Raw genomic sequence first — 17,886 nt, forward strand, 5'->3', positions numbered from 1 at the left:
GCATGACAGACAATGTTGATTTGCAGGTGGAATGATGCCCAATGAGCTTGCAAGGTTAAAGTGGGACGCAAGGTTCGATTGGCACTGCATTGTCCAATGAGGTTGTGGGGTGAAGCCATGCATGTGCACAGCTCATGAACACTACAGAGTTTTTATTTTTTTATTCTCTTTGTGCATGCTACAGAGGCTAGAGAACAATGATGCGATGGTGAAGTACAACATTTTCGGGACCACTTTTGGCTCATGAGCGCTACTTTCAGAACTACTGGCTAAAAAGTCGGAAAAGTACTGAGGAATCTAAGTATTTTTCTACCTGACAGATTTCATCTGTCTTTTTATTTATTTATTGAAAGCATGAATGCAGAGGAGTGGCATTTATCAAAACTCAATTTATTGAAGAATAAATAGTCAAAACAATATCATACTACATCTTTTGGCTGACTATCTTACGGGACAGACAAGACTGACATTTACATAACAGCTTTTGTCAGGAAATGCATGCATACATACACTCGGTAAAGTATACTGTTGCACAGACATGATGGTCCTGCAGTGCGCATTGAAATGTGCTTGGTGAACATTGATGTGCGTGATGAACATTGGATATAAATTACTTTTGTCATCTACAGCTGAGTGGTCATATGAACTCAACTCCTCCTGAGATCAGCCAGTGACGGTCTTCCTGTCCTTGGCAACATGAGTTAATCTAGTCTCAATTGTCTTCGTCATGTGACTGTAAGTAAACCGGCTTGGCCTGCTTCCTCATGCGTTGCTGTGCTTTCAGCTTCCTGCCTTTCTGGGTTGCCAGTCCCATTACAGGCAGGTAGAGCTGCAATTAAAGAACCAAAATAAAACCATTACATTAGACAATAGTGAAATGACACAATAGTTCCTGAAAGAGAAACATTTGTTCTGGTTTAGATGTCTGTCACTTACAGGTCTTGGATAGGGATTCCTGTAATGAAGACCTGCAAATTAGAGTGGAGAAAAATGTCACATTCTCACACCTGATACATTGCTAAATTAAATCATTAAAAACGTCAACCAGGCTGTCGTTGACACTTACCAATTCCTATCCTTGCCTCACATTCGTCTATGCACTTCTTTATTGATGTATGATCTGTCAGCTAAAGGGGATACACAGAACAGATAAAGAAGAATTTGAGCTACACCAGACAACCTTTAGGGCCATCTTTTAGGGATAGGCATGAATAATAGAGTACTCGAACGGCCGTCAAATTTCGATCTTTAACCAAAGATCACATTTTTTTTCAAATATTGTAACATTATTTGGTGGAATGAGCTTTGTGGCTACCTGAACCGGCAAGTTACATTTTGTCTTGAAGACAAAGTGAATTTGCTTCGACTCTAGAGTTCAATTTGTACATGTGCATTTGCGGGGCACAACAAAAAAGAAACCAAGCCATGCATCACACCGTTCATCTCCCAAAATTCACTTTCCCCTCTGTGTCTCAATCACTCAATTGCGTTCTAACCGTTCCCTCCACACACACAAAAGGCTTATTTCTCTCACAAATTTGTTTACATCCCTGTTAATGAGCATTTCTCCTTTGCTAAGATATCCATCCACGTGACAGTTGTGGCATAGAAAGAAGCTGATTAAAAGGCATGATCATTGCACAAGTGCACCTTGTGCTGGGGACAATAAAAGGCCACTAAAATGTGCAGTTTTGACACACAACACAATGCCACAGATGTCTCAAGTTTGTTTTGAGGGAGCATGCAATTGGCATGCTGACTGGAGGAATGTCCACCAGAGCTGTTGCCAGAGAATTTCATGTTAATTTCCATAAGCCAACTCTACAATGTCGTTTTAGAGAGTTTGGTAGTACGTCCAACCGGCCTCACAACTGCAGACCACGTGTAACCACGCCAGCCCAGGACCTCCACATCCGACTTCTTCACCTGTTGGATAGTCTGAGACTAGCAACCCGGACAGCTGATGAAACTGAGGAGTATTTCTGGCTGTAATAAAGCTCTTTTGTGGGGAAAAGTCATTCTGATTGGCTGGGCCTGGCTCCCCAGTGGGTGGGCCTATATCCTCTCAGAACCATGGTTACGTCCCTGCAACTTCTGTGAAGTCCATTTAAATTGACTGATTTCAAATATTAACTGTAACTCGTTGAAATTGTTGCATCGTTGAAATTGTTGCATTTATATTTTTGTTAAGTATACTTATTTTTTTCATCTGTAGCCCAATAAACTGCATGGTTCCCGAGTCATAGTGGGAGGGCCACACACCATATCATCACGTGACTCCAAGTCATATATCAATATTTGCGGATAATGGCCTTTCCACTGCCATTTCTTGCATAACACATTTTACCAACGCAAAAAGATCAATTTCAAATGAACAAATAATCTGTCTGCATTTACAAAACTGTACCGTAACTTCCTGTTTCCATCACAGCGGTTGTGATTTTTTTTATACGTATGACTTCACTCACATAAAAACTGTGGATGCGCTGATCTACATATTTTTTGGTCTATAAATATGCAGGAATATTCTTAGGTATCTAAACCTATTGTCAACCTTTATTTAGGCATTTTAAAAACACTTAATTTCCTTATTACGACAATACTGTCAATTTACGGATATGATTGCGGCTGGCCTGATAAACACACCAGTAAATAGCTAAAGTTACACCGCAAGTCAGATGGCTTGTTGCCGAAAATGGAGCATGTTCAAAATGATAACCAGCTAACGTTAGAAACTATTAGCCAATGCAGCTAACTATCTGATATCTTAGCACAATGTTTATCTAGCCAGCTAGCTAGCACAGTAGCCAATATAGCTAGCTAGCTGACACTACAGATAAAAGGGTTAGTTATCGTAATCTTTGCTAACAGGTCACCAGTGGTGTAAAGTACTTAAGTAAAAATACTTTAAAGTACAACTTAATACGTTTTTGGGGGTATCTGTACTTTACTTTAATATTTTTGACAACTTTTACTTTACTACATTCCTAAAGAAAATAATGTACTTTTTACTCCATACATTTTCCCTGACACCCAAAAGTACTCATTACATTTTGAATGCATAGCAGGACAGGAAAATGGTCCATTCACACACTTATCAAGGGAACATCCCTGGTCATCCCTACTGCCTCTGATCTGGCAGACTCACTGAACACACATGCTGTTCTGGATGACTGTGTGATAATGCTCTCAGTAGCCGATGTGAACAAAAACTTTAAAACAGGTCAACATTCACAAAGACGCTGGGCCAGATGGATTACCAGGACATGTACTCAAAGCATGCGCATGGCCAACTGTCAAGTGTCTTCTCTGACATTTTCAACCTCTCCCTGATCGAGTCTGTAATACCTACATGTTTCAAGCAGACCACCATAGTGCCTGTGCCCTAGGAAGCGAAATGATTACCGCCCAGTGGCACTCATGTCAGTAGTCATGAAGTGCTTTGAAAGGCCGGTCATGGCTTACATCAACAGCATCCTCCCGGACACCGTAGACCCACTCCAATTGGCAAACAGCCCTGACAGAGCCACAGATGATGCAATCTCAATCGCACTCCACACTGCCCTTTCTCACCTGGACAAACGGAACACCTATGTGAGAATGCTGTTCATTGACTACAGCTCAGCATTCAACACCATAGTGTCCACGAAGCTCATCACTAAGCTAACGACTCTGGGACTAAACACCTCCCTCTGCAACTGGATCCTGGACTTCCTGACGGGCCACCCCACGGTGGAAAGAGTAGGCAACAACACGTCACGCTTGCCACGCTGATCCTTAACACTGGGACCCCTCAGGGGTTTTTACTTAGTCCCCTCCTGTATTCCCTGTTCACCCACAACTGCGTGGCCAAACACGACTCCAACACCATCATTAAGTTTTCTGACGACACAACCAGTGGTAGGCCTGATCACCGACAACGATGAGACATCCTATAAGGAGGAGGTCAGATAACTGGCAGTGTGGTGCCAGGACAACAACCTCTGCCGCAATGTGAGCAAGACAAAGGAGCTGATCATGGACTCAAGGAAAAGGAGGGCTGAACAGGCCCCCATTAACATCAACAGTGCTGTAGTGGAGCGGGTTGAGAGTTTCAAGTTCCTTGGTGTCCACATCACCAACAAACTATCATGGTTCAAACATACCAAGACAGTTGTGAAGAGGGCACGACAAAACCTTTTCCCCCTCAGGAGACTGAAAAGATTTGGCATGGGTCCCCAGATCCTCAAAAGGTTCTACAGCTGCACCATCGAGAGCATCCTGACCGGTGCATCACCGCCTGGTATGGCAATTGCTCGGCATCTGACCGTAAGGCGCTACAGAGGGTAGTGCGAACGGCTCAGTACATCACTGGGGCCAAGCTTCCTGCCATCCAGGGCCTGTATAAAATAGGACTTTGATCTCAGGCCCTTCTTATGAACAACATTTTTCCTTTATGAACAAGTCTTATATATTGATATATTCTTTCAACAGCTTATTAGCGTACACCTAATATGTTCCCCCTGTTTGATGATGCTCCTTAAACATTAAGGTTGAACCAAAAGATTACATGTAATAAATATGAAATGAAATAGAAAATTATGTGAAATTGAATGAAACAATGTATGTTGATGCGAATATGTTGTAAAATATTCCATTATGTTTCTATATGATAACAATAGCGTAGTAGATTTAATATGCCATGTACTATTTTTTAACAGTTTCATTAATTAATTTGAATTAACTTAATCATTATGACACACTCCTCACTATTGTCATTGGTTGCACTAATTGCACTGTTTGTCTACATAACCTGGGTCAAGTATTCATGACATTACCCTGAGGAAGGCATAGTGATGCCCAAACAGTGGTAAATACCCAATAAATTGCTGGGAGTTTATACATGGAGTGTGCAACTTTATTTTGATAGTTTATGGTGTCAGAGGAAAACTCATAAAGTTGTCAGAGACTCCAGTCACCCAAGTTATAGACTGTTTTCTCTGCTATCGCACGGCAAGCGGTACCGGAGCTCCAAGTCTAGAACCAAAAGGCTCCTCAACAGCTTCTACCCACAAGCCATAAGACTGCTGAACAATTAATAAAATCGCCACCAGACAATTTACATTGACACCCCTCCATCCTTTTGTACATTGCTGCTACTGGCTGTTTATTATCTATGCATAGTCACTTCACCCCCACATACACGTACAAATTACCTCAACTAACCTGTACCCCCACACACTGACTCAGTACCAATGCCCCCTGTATATAGTCTCGTTATTGTTACTTTTTATTTTAGTCTAATTGGTAAATAAACTCAGCAAAAAAAGAAACATCCCTTTTTCAGGACCCTGTCTTTCAAAGAATTTGTAAAAATCCAAATAACTTCACAGATCTTCATTGGAAAGAGTATAAACACTGTTTCACATGCTTGTTCAATGAACCATAAACAATTAAACAATTAATGAACATTAATTTCACAGTTATGAAAACTTAGGACACTAAAGAGGCCTTTCTACTGACTCTAAAAAACACCAAAAGAAAGATGCCCAGGGTCCCTGCTCATCTGCATGAACGTGCCTTAGGCATGCTGCAAGGAGGCATGAGTGCTGCAGATGTGGCCAGGGCAATAAATTGCAATGTCTGTACTGTGAGACAACGAAGACAGCGCTACAGGGAGACAGGACAGACAGCTAATCATCCTTGCAGTGGCATACCGAGTGTAACACCACCTGCATAGGGTCGGTACATCCGAACATCACACCTGCAGGACACGTACAGGATGGCAGCAATAACTGCCCGAGTTACACCAGGAACGCACAATCCCTCCATCAGTGCTCAGACTGTCCACAATAGGCTGAGAGAGGCTAGGCTGAGAGAGGCTGAACTGAGGGCTTGTAGGCCTGTTGGCAGGTCCTCACCAGACATCACAGGCAACAACGTCGCCCATGGGCACAAACCCACCGTCGTTGAACCAGACAGGACTGGCAAAAAGTGCTCTTCTCTGACGAGTCGCAGTTTTGTCTCACCAGGGGTGATTGTCAGATTCACGTTTACCGTCGAAGGAATGAGCATTACACCGAGGCCTGTACTCTGGAGAGGGATCGATTTGGAGGTGGAGGGTCCGTCATGGTCTGGGGCGGTGTGTCACAGCATTACCGGACTGAGCTTGTTGTCATTTCAGGCAATCTCAACGCTGTGCCTTACAGGGAAGACATCCTCCTCCCTCATGTGGTACCCTTCCTGCAGGCTCATCCTGACATGACCCTCCAGTATGACAATGCCACCAGCCATACTGCGCGTTCTGTGCGTGATTTCCTGCAAGACAGGAATGTCAGTGTTCTGCCATGACCAGCGAAGAGCCCGGATCTCAATCCCATGGAGCACGTCTGGGACCTGTTGGATCGGAGGGTGAGGGCTAGGGCCATTCCCCCCAGAAATGTCCGGGAACTTGCAGGTGCCTTGGTGGAAGAGTGAGGTAACATCTCAAAGCAAGAACTGGCAAATCTGGTGCAGTCCATGAGGAGGAGATGCACTGCAGTTCTTAATGCAGCTGGGGCCACACCAGATATTGACTTTGTTCGGGGACACATTACTCAATTTCTGTTAGTCACATGTCTGTGGAACTTGTTCAGTTTATGTCTCAGTTGTTGAATCTTGTTATGTTCATACAAATATTTACACATGTTAACTTTGCTGAAAATAAATGCAGTTTTACTGCAGTGTTGGAGTGTGCCCCTGGCTATCCATGAATTTAAAAAACAAGAAAATTGAAATTATTTATACTTTCACTTTTGATACTTAAGTATGTTTTAGCAATAACATTTACTTTTGATACTCAAGTACATTTAAAAACAAATACTTTTAGACTTTTACTGAAGTAGTATTTTACTGGGTGACTTTCACTTTTACTTGAGTCATTTTCTATAAAAGTATCATTACTTTTACTCAAGTATGACAATTGGGTACTTTTTCCACCACTGCAAGTCCTATTTATCTGCTTAGCTAGCTAGCTTGCTTAATGCATGCATGTCCGGGCACGTCGACACAAGACTTGTTAGTGAATTAACTAAACTAATATTTGCAACAGGAGTTTGATTTTGGTCACTGTCTCAATTAATCAATTTCTCAACAGTGCACCGTTCTGTTGGAGAATGAGCAAGCTTACTACTACTGCTGATTTTCCCAGCTAGACATTCCTCAGCATTGTGCAGTGCTGCTATGCCAGAGGTGGCTGGCATAGCAGCAGTTTTGCTATGTAAAGGGACTATCGGCATTGCCGATAGAAGGGGATGGACTAGAAAAGGCCTATATCTGATATATGGTCTTGGACAATTATTGGTCGTTCTCCAAAAATGCTTTTTCCATACCGAGTACTTGAAAAAATATATATGCGAACAGTCAAATAATTTCAAATGCCCATCCTTACTATCTGTACCTGTTGGTTCTGTCTGAAGAGGGTCTGGGCCTCCTGAACAATGTACCGTCTCTCGCTCTCAGTCTCTTGTGGGAGTGTGGACTGCCAGCCCCGGGCGATCCGAAATAGCCTCATATACAGTGACAGGACCTGATTACGTGTGGCAGATGTCATTTGGTCTAAAAACAATACAAAGCAGGGAATATGAAGAATATATGCAGGGAGTCAGACTGGGACCCTGTTTGAAATGATATAACCACTGATCAAACATCATTGGATAGGTGAAAACATATATATATATATATGGATGTGAGTTAACTGCTTTGAATTATTACTGAAACAGAAGTAGGTTTACTGCTGGAAAGTGTGGGAAAATAATACATGTACTCGCATGTTTAAATAAACCACTAGGTGGTAATATAACATCGGAAATGTTTTATTTTCATTGTAGCAGGGACTAGAATCACAAGATAGCTATCAGCTTAGTAGAGTCCTTCAACATAGACCATCCCTGGTGACATTGATCGTATGTACACTAGAATTAAATTAACTGATTTTCAGAAAAGTGTATAAGTATATTTAATTTTGATTAGCTCACCGGGGTCTGCATCACGCTGATGAACATGTGCAAACGTGAGCAAGCAGGGTGACTTTTTTTATGGGAGAATGTGCTGCTCGGGTTTCCTTAACCATTATAAGGATGAAGAAAAACTATTTTATCTCGTAAATCTAAATTGTGCTAATGGAAAAATGTCATATTCACTAATAAAAAAAACACTTCCGTGTTTTCTATAAGTAATTCGAGCAGTACATTTGAGCAGACTAATCAACATCCTTCTAAGAAAGCTGTTAAAACAATCAATGTGTTTCTTTTAAGGTTTTTGTATAATATGTCATTTGTTATACCCCCTAGCATATGTTATCATTATCTATTTGTATACTTCTTGTATGTATACTGGTTTTTCTACATTTAAAAAAGAGCTAGCAGAGTGACAAGCCAATATACCTGGCTAATGATGACATGTTTATCTTTAATGTAATTGGAACATATAGGACAGGAATATCTAACGGTGTATGTCAACATTACAATAACATAAATTCCTAATGCTGATTTGCAGAATAGTCGTATTATGAATTACTTGACCTACCTGCTGTGCGCTTTTTAGTCAACATGTCGCATAGAGATGACGATTACACTGACGTAATTTTATTAACGTGTTCGCAGCAATCAGTGGGTTGCAACATCTACTCACTAATATTTGTCATGTGTGTATTCTGAGCTTTAATCTGAATACTTGATGATTTTGAAGTACCATTCCCTAATTTTAGAGCTACAAGGAATAAACCAGTATTGTTATAGAAAAAAATAGAAGAAAAGAAAAAGAAAAAAAAAGAAAAAAAAATCGGTGGGTTGCAAAGTTGCTACGAAACCATTTCATTTTTTATTTAACCTTTATTTACAATGACGGCCAATCCGGACGACGCTGGGCCAATTGTACGCCGCCCTATGGGACTCCCAATCACGGCCGGTTATGATACAGCCTGGAATCGAACCAGGGTCTGTAGTGATGCCTCTATCACAAACATGTAGTGGCTGAGACCGCTGCGCCACTCGGGAGCTCAAAAGTCCAAATGTAATTCGCTTGTCAAAGCCCTTCAAGTTCAAACCAAAAGAGGAAGAAGATTTCACCTAATATTGCATCATGTTGATTCCTGTTCGTTTGAATTTTTGCCAGCCACTTCAAGGTTTAACTAAATCTAAACAGGGGAGCCCATCCTTATCCATGTAGATCAGTGGTTATCATAGCTTTCTAGACGTCTCGCTGGTGGGGTGCTCTGCGGGGAGGAAGTGATGCAGGGAATATTCCCTTAATGTCTACATAAGGGCGAAACACAAAGAAACTGTAAGCCTTTCGTACTGGTTCATCTGAGTTGTTTGATTTAGCAGTCAATTTAAAGTAGAAGTCAGTCGTTTATGGCGGTTGTTTGCAAACCAGGTGCGTTCTTATCAGGCGAAAGTCAACTGAAACGCTCGGTTTTGTTTATGATGCTGACTAGCTAACGTTAGCTGGCTATCTTTTTAGCTATGTGGGGATGTTTGTTTGTGTCGTGTCCTAAGATAGCAAGCTAACGTTTTGTTTTACTAGCTAATGTTATTGGAGTGATGTACGCGATTTTCTAGACAATCATTTCTTTTTAAAAGGTACGTTTGTTGTTCACTATCTAAACAAGTGTTTAGCTTTGGCATGCTAGCTAGATAACGTTATCTGTAAAGTTAGCGCTCTAGCTACATGATGACGTGCTAGTTAGACAGCCACTAGCTAGGGTATGATGATGGCGAAGTATAGCAAGCCAAGGGAATTTAGCTACTGAAGTTGTTAGACAGTCATGTTGATTAGGTCAGCATGTTGTTAGTTGGTCAAACTAAAAGACGCAACTTGCCAACGCTGCGTTCATATGAGTTAACGTTAGCTAGACTAGCTAGTTTAGATTATTTCTGGCAGTGTTATTTTGATAAATGGGTTGCTAACTAAATAGTTACGTAGATAGCTATGTTAACTAGATATTCCCCTCAGTATTGAAATGGTAGATGTGTTCTATTCAGCTAGCTAAAACAATAATCTCCATTTGCCATAATGTTCACCCCATTCGATAATTGAAAGCACTGCAAGCTTTTACCTGTGCATGTCCACGGGGAACTAGATCGGAGGTTCCATTCCTCATGAATAGTTTCAATAGCTAAATGTGATCAGGGGCGGTTCTCTTGTAGCTAAGTGTTTAATCATCAAATCATGACTATTGCTAGGTGGCTTATGAATCTTGAGACAGCTGGAAGCTATCATGAATTTCTCATGAGTCACAGAATATTTCAAATGTATATAATTAAAAGCTCTCACAAAGGAGAAGGTTTAGGCATATTTGTTGCTATAGTTTGCTGTGGGAATACCCTGCTACGTAGTAACTGACTGCTTTCTCGATCTCAAATGACAAATTCACAGCAAGTAAACAAACTGAATCTACATGTGGGAGAACAACACCCCTGTATGACATTATGCTTATGGTGACAAGATGGTGTGTGTCATTCAGCATTGCGGTCACTACAATGGAGCAGAAAAAGATGACACCTTCATCTAGAGTGGTCAATGCATTCTGAGGAAGTGTCTGTAAGTATTTATCAGCACCAACCCTTTTCTTGCTCTATCTCTGAACTACTCTGGTAGGGTATTGTGTAGGCTAGTAGTATGTATGAGCCAGACCACTCCTAATTGTTTTATATTGTGGTTTCTATGGTTAAAAACATCTTGTTGTTAAGTATTTTAGTCTGTTTCTATGATAATCCATGCTATATAAGGCTCCTCTCTATAAGTGTTAAATACTTATACAGCCCTCCAGTTTGATTTGGACCCCCCCTCCTCTCCATGGTACAGTACCAGCTTCTATGGTACCAGGGCCAGGCTTCAAAAAGCTGCCAGGCCCTCCACCCTTCTTCGTTGGTGGTGATGTAGCCAACTGTATGATCTTCATATGTTTTTCTAACTAGCATTTAGTGGTCGTTTTCTCTAGTAATTATCACCTCAGTGTTGTGGCTTTTGACCCTTTGTGACTAGCAGCTTTGTTGATCCAGTGATTCATTGTCACTGTTATTGTTGACTCTGTGTGACTGTGTTGGACTCCTCCTCTGTCTCAGGGCCCAAGGGCATGTTGAGACGTCTCACCAGGCTAGAGCAGAGGCGTCTAGGTGGGGCAGGCAGGGCCTGAAGGAGGGGAGGACAGACCGTGAGAACCAAAGCGAGCGACATGGGCCAGTGTGTCACCAAGTGTAAGAACCCATCGTCCTCGCTTGGGAGCAAGAGTGGCGACAAGGAGCCTGGGTCCAAGTCCCACCATAAGAAATGCGGGGGTGGGGGAGGAGGACACAAGGAGGATCCCAGCTCCCTGAGCAGCAAGGCCTCCAGTGAGCTCATGTTCAATGGCACCAAGAATGCCTTGGAGGTTACCGTGGAGACCACGATGATCCCCACATCGGCCATGATGGGGGACCTGAGGAATGAGGAGCACTCGGTGGCAGATAGGGAGGGGCCGTCCTTGCTGCGCATCGAGGAGCTTTTCTGCTGCTACAAGGACCCGCAGGAGGAGTCTATCTTGGAGGAGGGCATGGAGAGGTTCTGCAACGACCTGTACGTGGACCCCGCCGAGTTCCGTGTGCTGGTCCTCGCTTGGAAGTTTCAGGCTGCCACCATGTGCAAGTTTACAAGGTGAGAGATGGGTTGTGAATGGGAAGGGGTAGGCATAAGACAAAGAAAACGCTACATCAATGTGTTGTTGCTGATATTCAGAGAATATCTTCTGAGAAGATTCTTCGAGTCAAGTATTGGTCCAAAAGAGACCATATTAGCTCATAATGTCTGATGCTAAACTCTGATCAAATTCAAAAATGTCTACGGCTGCCATGCACTGTCTGTTTTAGGCTAGTGTCCTGTTACTGTGCAGTGTTTCAATTAACATGGTTCTGGCTGGCCACCCCACTCCACCCCCCCCCACTCGTTTCAGCAGCTCTGTAGCTCACACTTTATAGTTGACAGGTAGGGGGCACAAATAGAATCAGTCTCTGGCTCTGACACTGCACTCTGTAATAAGTGGCTGAGATGAGTATGGAGTGGACATTGTGTCTTTCTGATGGTCTATTCCTCAGATGATTTTGTCTCATCAATTGTCATGTAATGTTGTACCTAGTCTGAAAATTGGACCTATTACGATAATTTTACATAAAACAAAATGTTCCCATCTGAGCTACCTAAACTTTGAAAGTTTTACTGTTGCTTTGCTGTTCAGACCAGGTCTGATTTAATGTCTGCAGTATAAAATGGGGTGGGGGAAAAAGGCATATCAGAGGACATATCTGGCCAGGGTGTCATGTGCTGAAGCGACAGAAGCACAATATGGCAGGGTGACAGGATGTGGTCAAGTTTATCTCAGGGGCATCTTGCCCTTTCTCTCCCTGTGCTGTAAAGTGTCTGGGCCTGCTGCACGTTATCATACTGACAAAGAGTTGAGAGACCAAGACGGCACAGTTATTTCCTTGCTTACTTTACCTGACTTGTTTATGTTGAGGCCTAGGTGATGTTTTATCAGTTTGATGGTAAGAGTTTCTCAACTGAGCTTATTGGCTTGAAATTGCCCCAGGTTGTCACGGACAGGTTTTTCTCCATAAGGCTTATTTAAGGCTTATTGCCTGGTTCAAAGGTTGACATTATGTTGCAGCAAAGTTAAAGTTTTATTTTTAAGTTTAAAAATATTAATATTTAGATTTTTATATTATTTAGTTATAGTTTTAGTGTTGGACAGAAATCATGTGTGGAGGCTCGGAACCATTTGTCAGAGTTGTTTGTTATTGTGTTTTTTGGGATGTTACAGTAGGAAATTAGGATAAACGGATAAAAAAGACTCCTTATAGAACAGCGAGGACTGTGAAGAGACAGACACACACTCTACACACACGTACACATGGATTTTGTATTCTAGATATGTGGTAGTAGGGTAGTGGCCTGAGGGTATATAACTGCCTTTATGTTGCTAGACCCCAGGAAAGGCAGCAGCTAATTGGGATCTTTAATAAATACAAATACCACAGAGAAGGCAGTAATATTAAAGGTGATCGGTCAGGTCATAGGTTAGGTTGAAATTATAAAGTAAATCTCAATGTGACTTGGATTCAAAAGGAATAGCGCCAAGACTGGTGCAAAAAATATGGTGGAAGCAAACTCTCCCCATGCTTACACCAATCCAATGCTTTTAAACTTTGGTAGTACATGTAAGAAGAATCAAGTTAGCTCAATTCTTTCCCACCCTGTTAGCAAGTGATAGTGACGCACTAAGTAAACCTATTTGAAACAACACCATCTTCTGGCAGCATTTATCAGCCAGATTCTGTAGCTTGAATCTCTTGAAAACCCTGTTAGATTTTTTTGCCAAAGTTTACAATAAAACTAAACAAAAAGTTTACAATAAAACTGAACAATTCATGATGATTTTATTTAGTTTAAGTCAAATATAGTTTCAGTGTTGTTAATTATTTTATTTAAGTTGTCTAAATAGTTTTTTCATGATTAATTTTCTTTTTTATAATAACCTTGTGTTGTGGTCTATAACGCAGCCCTGTTTTCCTCCACCTGTCTATAGGAAGGAGTTTGTAGACGGATGCAGGGCGATCAAGGCAGACAGTCTCGAGGGCATCTGCTCCCGGTTCCCCTTCATGCTGCTGGAGGCGCAGGGCGAGGAGAACTTCAAGGAGCTGTACCGCTTCACCTTCCAGTTCGGCCTGGACGCTGATGAAGGCCAGCGCTCGCTGCAGCGTGACATCGCCATTGCGCTGTGGCGCTTGGTCTTCACGCAGGACACGCCAGCCATCCTCGAGCACTGGCTGGAGTTCCTGGGCGAGAACCCGTCAGGTGTGCGAGGCATCTCGCGGGACACCTGGAACATGTTCCTCAACTTCACGCAGGCCATCGGGCCGGACCTGAGCAACTACAGCGAGGACGAGGCCTGGCCAAGCCTCTTTGACACCTTTGTAGAGTGGGAGATGGAGCGCAGGAGAAAAGAAGAGCTGTTAAAGAGGGCAGAGGAGGAGGACAGGGGATGCACTGAGACAGATGAGAGCTCTCCCTCCAGTACAGACAGACTTGAAACAGAGGGCGGACGGGGCTCACAGACCTGGGGGGGGCAATGACTATAGAATTCTGGGAAGGGAGGTTGGGGTGGGTGGAGTCTGACCTAAGTGAACTGTACATCTGTGAATCATTGGATGACAAATTGGTATTACTGTTATTCCTCTCTCTCCTTTTCTGTTGGGGTGGGCTGGGATTTGCTTCCACCCTGCTTTATTTCTGGTTAATGAAAGGGCTCAAATAACTATTGTTTTAGCACTTCTATTTAAGTTATTTGTTTTATTTGTCTTTAATATGTGTTTTAGGTCATTTGGACTTGTGGTCCATTTGAATCTTTCCCCACCCTCCCTAAACTCACAAAACAAGATCAGTATATAAGGTTGCTTTAAAAGCCAGGTGCCAGAAAGCCATACCCCAAGTCTCACATTTTTACAGCTTACATTGACCTGGAAACACTGGTGATTTAACCTCTCACCCAAAGACGCAGGCCTATTAAAATCTCATATTACATTAAGGGAAATCTAGTTGTCTGCAAATAACACCTTATTACCAGAGCCTGAGCTTTACCTTTTGGGGTCAGTGAAATCAACTTGATATTAAATCATGTTTTTATTTTATTGTTATTGGAACAATATTTGAGTGTGGATGAATTGGGTTGCGTTTTGAAATGTGGACTATTTAAAGGGTTATTCTTGGCCTATCTATTGCCTGTAGTTGTGATGGCCAACCATGATTTGTTCAAAGATTTGTGGTCGTACTCAAGCGTGCGTAATGTCCTAAGACTGAGTAATGTCCAAAAGTAAACATTTATTTGACAGTGACAATACCAATTACTTCCTAATTTTTTAAATTTTATTTATCTAAATTAAAAAGTGTTTAGTGCATTCGGAAAGTATTCAGACCCCATCACTTTTTCCACATTTTGTTACATTTTGCCTTATTCTAAAATGAATTAAGTTAATTTATTTCCTCATAATGACAAAGCGAAAAACGTTGTAGAAATTTTAGCAATTTGATTACAAATAAACAAATGCCTTATTTACATAAGTATTCAGACCCTTTGCTATGAGACTCGAAATTGAGCTCCGGTGCATCCTGTTCCATTGATCATCTTTGAGATGTTTCTACAACTTGATTGGAGTCCACCTGTGGTAAATTCAATTGCTTGGACATGATTTGGAAAGGCACACACCTGTCTATGTAACATCCCACAGTTGACAGTGCATGTCAGAGCATGTCATGAGGTCGAAGGAATTTTCCATAGAGCCCCGAGACAGGTTTGTGTCAAGATCTGTGTCACATATCTGGGGAAGGTTACCAAAAAATGTATCCTGCATTGAAGGTCCCCAAGAACACAGTGGCCTCCTCCATTCTTAAATGGAAGATGTTTGGAACCACCAAGTCTCTTCCTACCGCTGGCCGCTCGGCCAAACTGAGCAATCGGAAAAAGGGCCTTGATCAGGGAAGTGACCAAGAACCCGATGGTCACTCTGACAGAGCTCCAGAGTTCCTCTGTGGAGATGGTTGTCCTTCTGCAGCACTCCACCAATCAGGCCTTTATGGTAGAGTGGCCAGACGGAAGCCACTCCTTGGTAAAAAGCACATGACAGCCCGCTTGCAGTTTGACAAAAGGTACTTAAAGGACTCTGACCATGAGATACAAGATTCTCTGAATGCCAAGAGTCAGGTCTGGAGGAAACCTGGCACCATCCCTACGTTGAAACATGGTGGTGGCAGCACCTGGACTTGAAAACGATCGAACATCTCTGGAGAGACCTGAAAATAGCAGTGTGCGGCAACACTCCCCATCCAACCTGACAGCGCATGAGAGGATCTGCAGTGAAGGTGCTCTAACAAAGTACAGAGTAAAGGGTCTGAATACTTATGTACATTTTATACTTACGTTTTATTTTGATGAACTAGCAAACATTTCTGGTTTTGCCTTGTCATTCTGGGGTATTGTGTGTAGATTGAGGGGGGGACAATTGAATTAAATTCAGAATCTGGTTTTGCCTTGTCATTCTGGGGTATTGTGTGTAGATTGAGGGGGGGACAATTGAATTAAATTCAGAATCTGGTTTTGCCTTGTCATTCTGGGGTATTGTGTGTAGATTGAGGGGGGGACAATTGAATTAAATTCAGAATCTGGTTTTGCCTTGTCATTCTGGGGTATTGTGTGTAGATTGAGGGGGGGACAATTGAATTAAATTCAGAATAAGGCTGTAATGTAACAAAATGTGGAATAAGTGAAGGTCTGAACTTTCTGAATGCACTGTACCAATAAGTCCTTTCAAATGTCAAGTTGATTTCTTCGAAAACGATCCCACTCTTTTATGCTCTCTTCTGCTCTTTGAGTGCTCTAGACTGCAACAGTGTCTTAGCTTATTCTAACTAACAACCAGGGCTTGGTTCCATGTTGGTCCCTAGCCCCAGTCCCTTTTAGTGTTCACAGATCCCAAATGACTGGACACATCTAAGCGATATGGTTTTGGCCTGTGGACTTATGCCTATAGCTTTCACATCTAGTTCTTTCAGATCTGTGAACACCCTAGGGTAGGTAGGTGTTATGGGTTGGCCCTGGTCTTGTGCAAACAGAAGGTGGCTGTACCTGGGCTACATTCAGGACTGGGGCATTACACAAAGCTTTTGTCTCGTTTACCTTTCCAAGTTCTCAACAATCTTATACCATTGGACAGCTATTCACTCTAGTTTTGTGAACATGTCAAGAATGTGTGTTGGCTGCTAGTGACTGTTGTGTTAAGTGCACAAAACACAATAGTCCTCCTAGTCGCCATGCTTGTAATGCTCTCATTCTTTTATGTCTGCACTCGGTTCTAAACCATTCACAACTGTTGAATGAAATTGGACATAGCCCAGGCCTTTTGGTGACAGTGGATCGTTAACCAGGTGTATTGGCTCATTGAGTATCTGTAACTAGGTCAGGTGGTGCCCTTCTTGTGAGGTTTACAATTACAATGGTTTCATTTCAGATCCCTTTGCCCTTTTTATATAAAATGCATTGATTTATAAAAAATAAAACAGTGTTCAACTTTTGACAGTCGTCCACAAAATGCATTTGGGGAGTTTAATTATGTTTTTGTGGTGTCATTTTCCCGCTCTGATTCAGGGTTGCAGTATGGCTTTTGAGGATATTTGGACACAACTGGGCATCTAATCTGCCCTGGTTCTTACTTTTCAAGCTAAATATTAGCTGTTTAAATTAGAAATTTCATTTTATTGAGAAATGTATTTAAAAAATTGTAGCTCTGATATGGCCAGAATATAATTTATTATAGTTAGTAAGGGTAGGCAAAGTATACTTCCCCGCTGTTGTAGGCCTGGGCTGTTTAGACTGGCAGTGTACACAAAACATGGTGCTCTTCCTCATGGGTGTGTCCAACACAAAGGGGCTTTCGCTATTGGTGGATGTTTCCCCTGGTAACTAGCATCAGCTGTTACCAACAGACAGGACACATGAGAATCGGACTTAATCTGGATATCGATAAACTGCGCTATAATACCCGTGAATAGAGATGATATGGATTGTGAATATTTAAACATAAAACGAAAATGTATCTTTCGTCTAAAAACAGCAAGTTGATGGAAAATGGTGAGAAGCCTAGCCATTCGTTAGTGTAGCTGGCTAGTTTAGCCACACAGCTACAGCGTCCGACTTGCTAGAAATCCAACAGAAATACAACTGAATATCTATACTGATTCATTCACCGAGTGCGCTAACTTCAACGTCTGGAGTGCATTGTTGAAACTTAACTATGTGAAATGTAAAAGACTGATATTGTAACAATGGCGGAAATGAGTTATTCG

At 42.0% G+C, this 17,886-nt stretch overlaps 2 protein-coding genes across 7 annotated transcripts; one reads left to right on the forward strand and one right to left on the reverse strand.

The window, feature by feature from the left end:
* Positions 1–369: 369 nt before the first annotated feature.
* lyrm1 (LYR motif containing 1) lies at positions 370–10,183 on the reverse strand. Of its 2 annotated transcripts, none has more exons than XM_020468115.2 (5): positions 10,076–10,183; positions 7,418–7,575; positions 1,067–1,127; positions 937–968; positions 370–829 (listed from the first exon to the last, which is right to left on the reverse strand). In XM_020468115.2, the coding sequence occupies exons 2-5, from the start codon at positions 7,568–7,570 to the stop codon at positions 713–715; spliced, it is 363 nt and encodes a 120-aa protein (XP_020323704.1). In that variant the 5' UTR covers positions 7,571–7,575; positions 10,076–10,183; the 3' UTR covers positions 370–712. The 2 variants fall into 2 exon arrangements, with proteins under 2 accessions (XP_020323704.1, XP_020323703.1); XM_020468114.2 differs by lacking the exon at positions 10,076–10,183 and adding an exon at positions 8,545–8,664.
* On the forward strand, positions 8,735–17,115 carry LOC109875692 (DCN1-like protein 3). Of its 5 annotated transcripts, none has more exons than XM_020468107.2 (4): positions 8,735–9,599; positions 10,396–10,560; positions 11,085–11,652; positions 13,577–17,115. In XM_020468107.2, the coding sequence occupies exons 3-4, from the start codon at positions 11,195–11,197 to the stop codon at positions 14,121–14,123; spliced, it is 1,005 nt and encodes a 334-aa protein (XP_020323696.1). In that variant the 5' UTR covers positions 8,735–9,599; positions 10,396–10,560; positions 11,085–11,194; the 3' UTR covers positions 14,124–17,115. The 5 variants fall into 5 exon arrangements, with proteins under 5 accessions (XP_020323696.1, XP_020323699.1, XP_020323702.1 ...); XM_020468110.2 differs by having other exon boundaries at positions 8,735–9,300; XM_020468113.2 differs by having other exon boundaries at positions 8,735–9,300; positions 10,484–10,560.
* Positions 17,116–17,886: the final 771 nt, after the last annotated feature.

The sequence above is a fragment of the Oncorhynchus kisutch genome, linkage group LG25, assembly GCF_002021735.2.
Source record: "Oncorhynchus kisutch isolate 150728-3 linkage group LG25, Okis_V2, whole genome shotgun sequence".
Lineage (NCBI taxonomy): Eukaryota > Metazoa > Chordata > Actinopteri > Salmoniformes > Salmonidae > Oncorhynchus > Oncorhynchus kisutch.

Bases quoted from the DNA above. Each gene is read 5' to 3' on its own strand.
- lyrm1 (XM_020468114.2), bottom strand. From the start codon at position 8,569: ATGTTGACTAAAAAGCGCACAGCAG. The intron at 969-1,066 runs GTAAGTGTCAAC...TCTAATTTGCAG, and splicing joins TGAGGCAAGGATAGGAATTG to GTCTTCATTACAGGAATCCC. The intron at 830-936 runs GTAAGTGACAGA...CTTTAATTGCAG, and splicing joins GGAATCCCTATCCAAGACCT to CTCTACCTGCCTGTAATGGG.
- LOC109875692 (XM_020468107.2), top strand. From the start codon at position 11,195: ATGGGCCAGTGTGTCACCAAGTGTAAGAACCCATCGTCCTCGCTTGGG. The intron at 11,653-13,576 runs GTGAGAGATGGG...ACCTGTCTATAG, and splicing joins ACCATGTGCAAGTTTACAAG to GAAGGAGTTTGTAGACGGAT.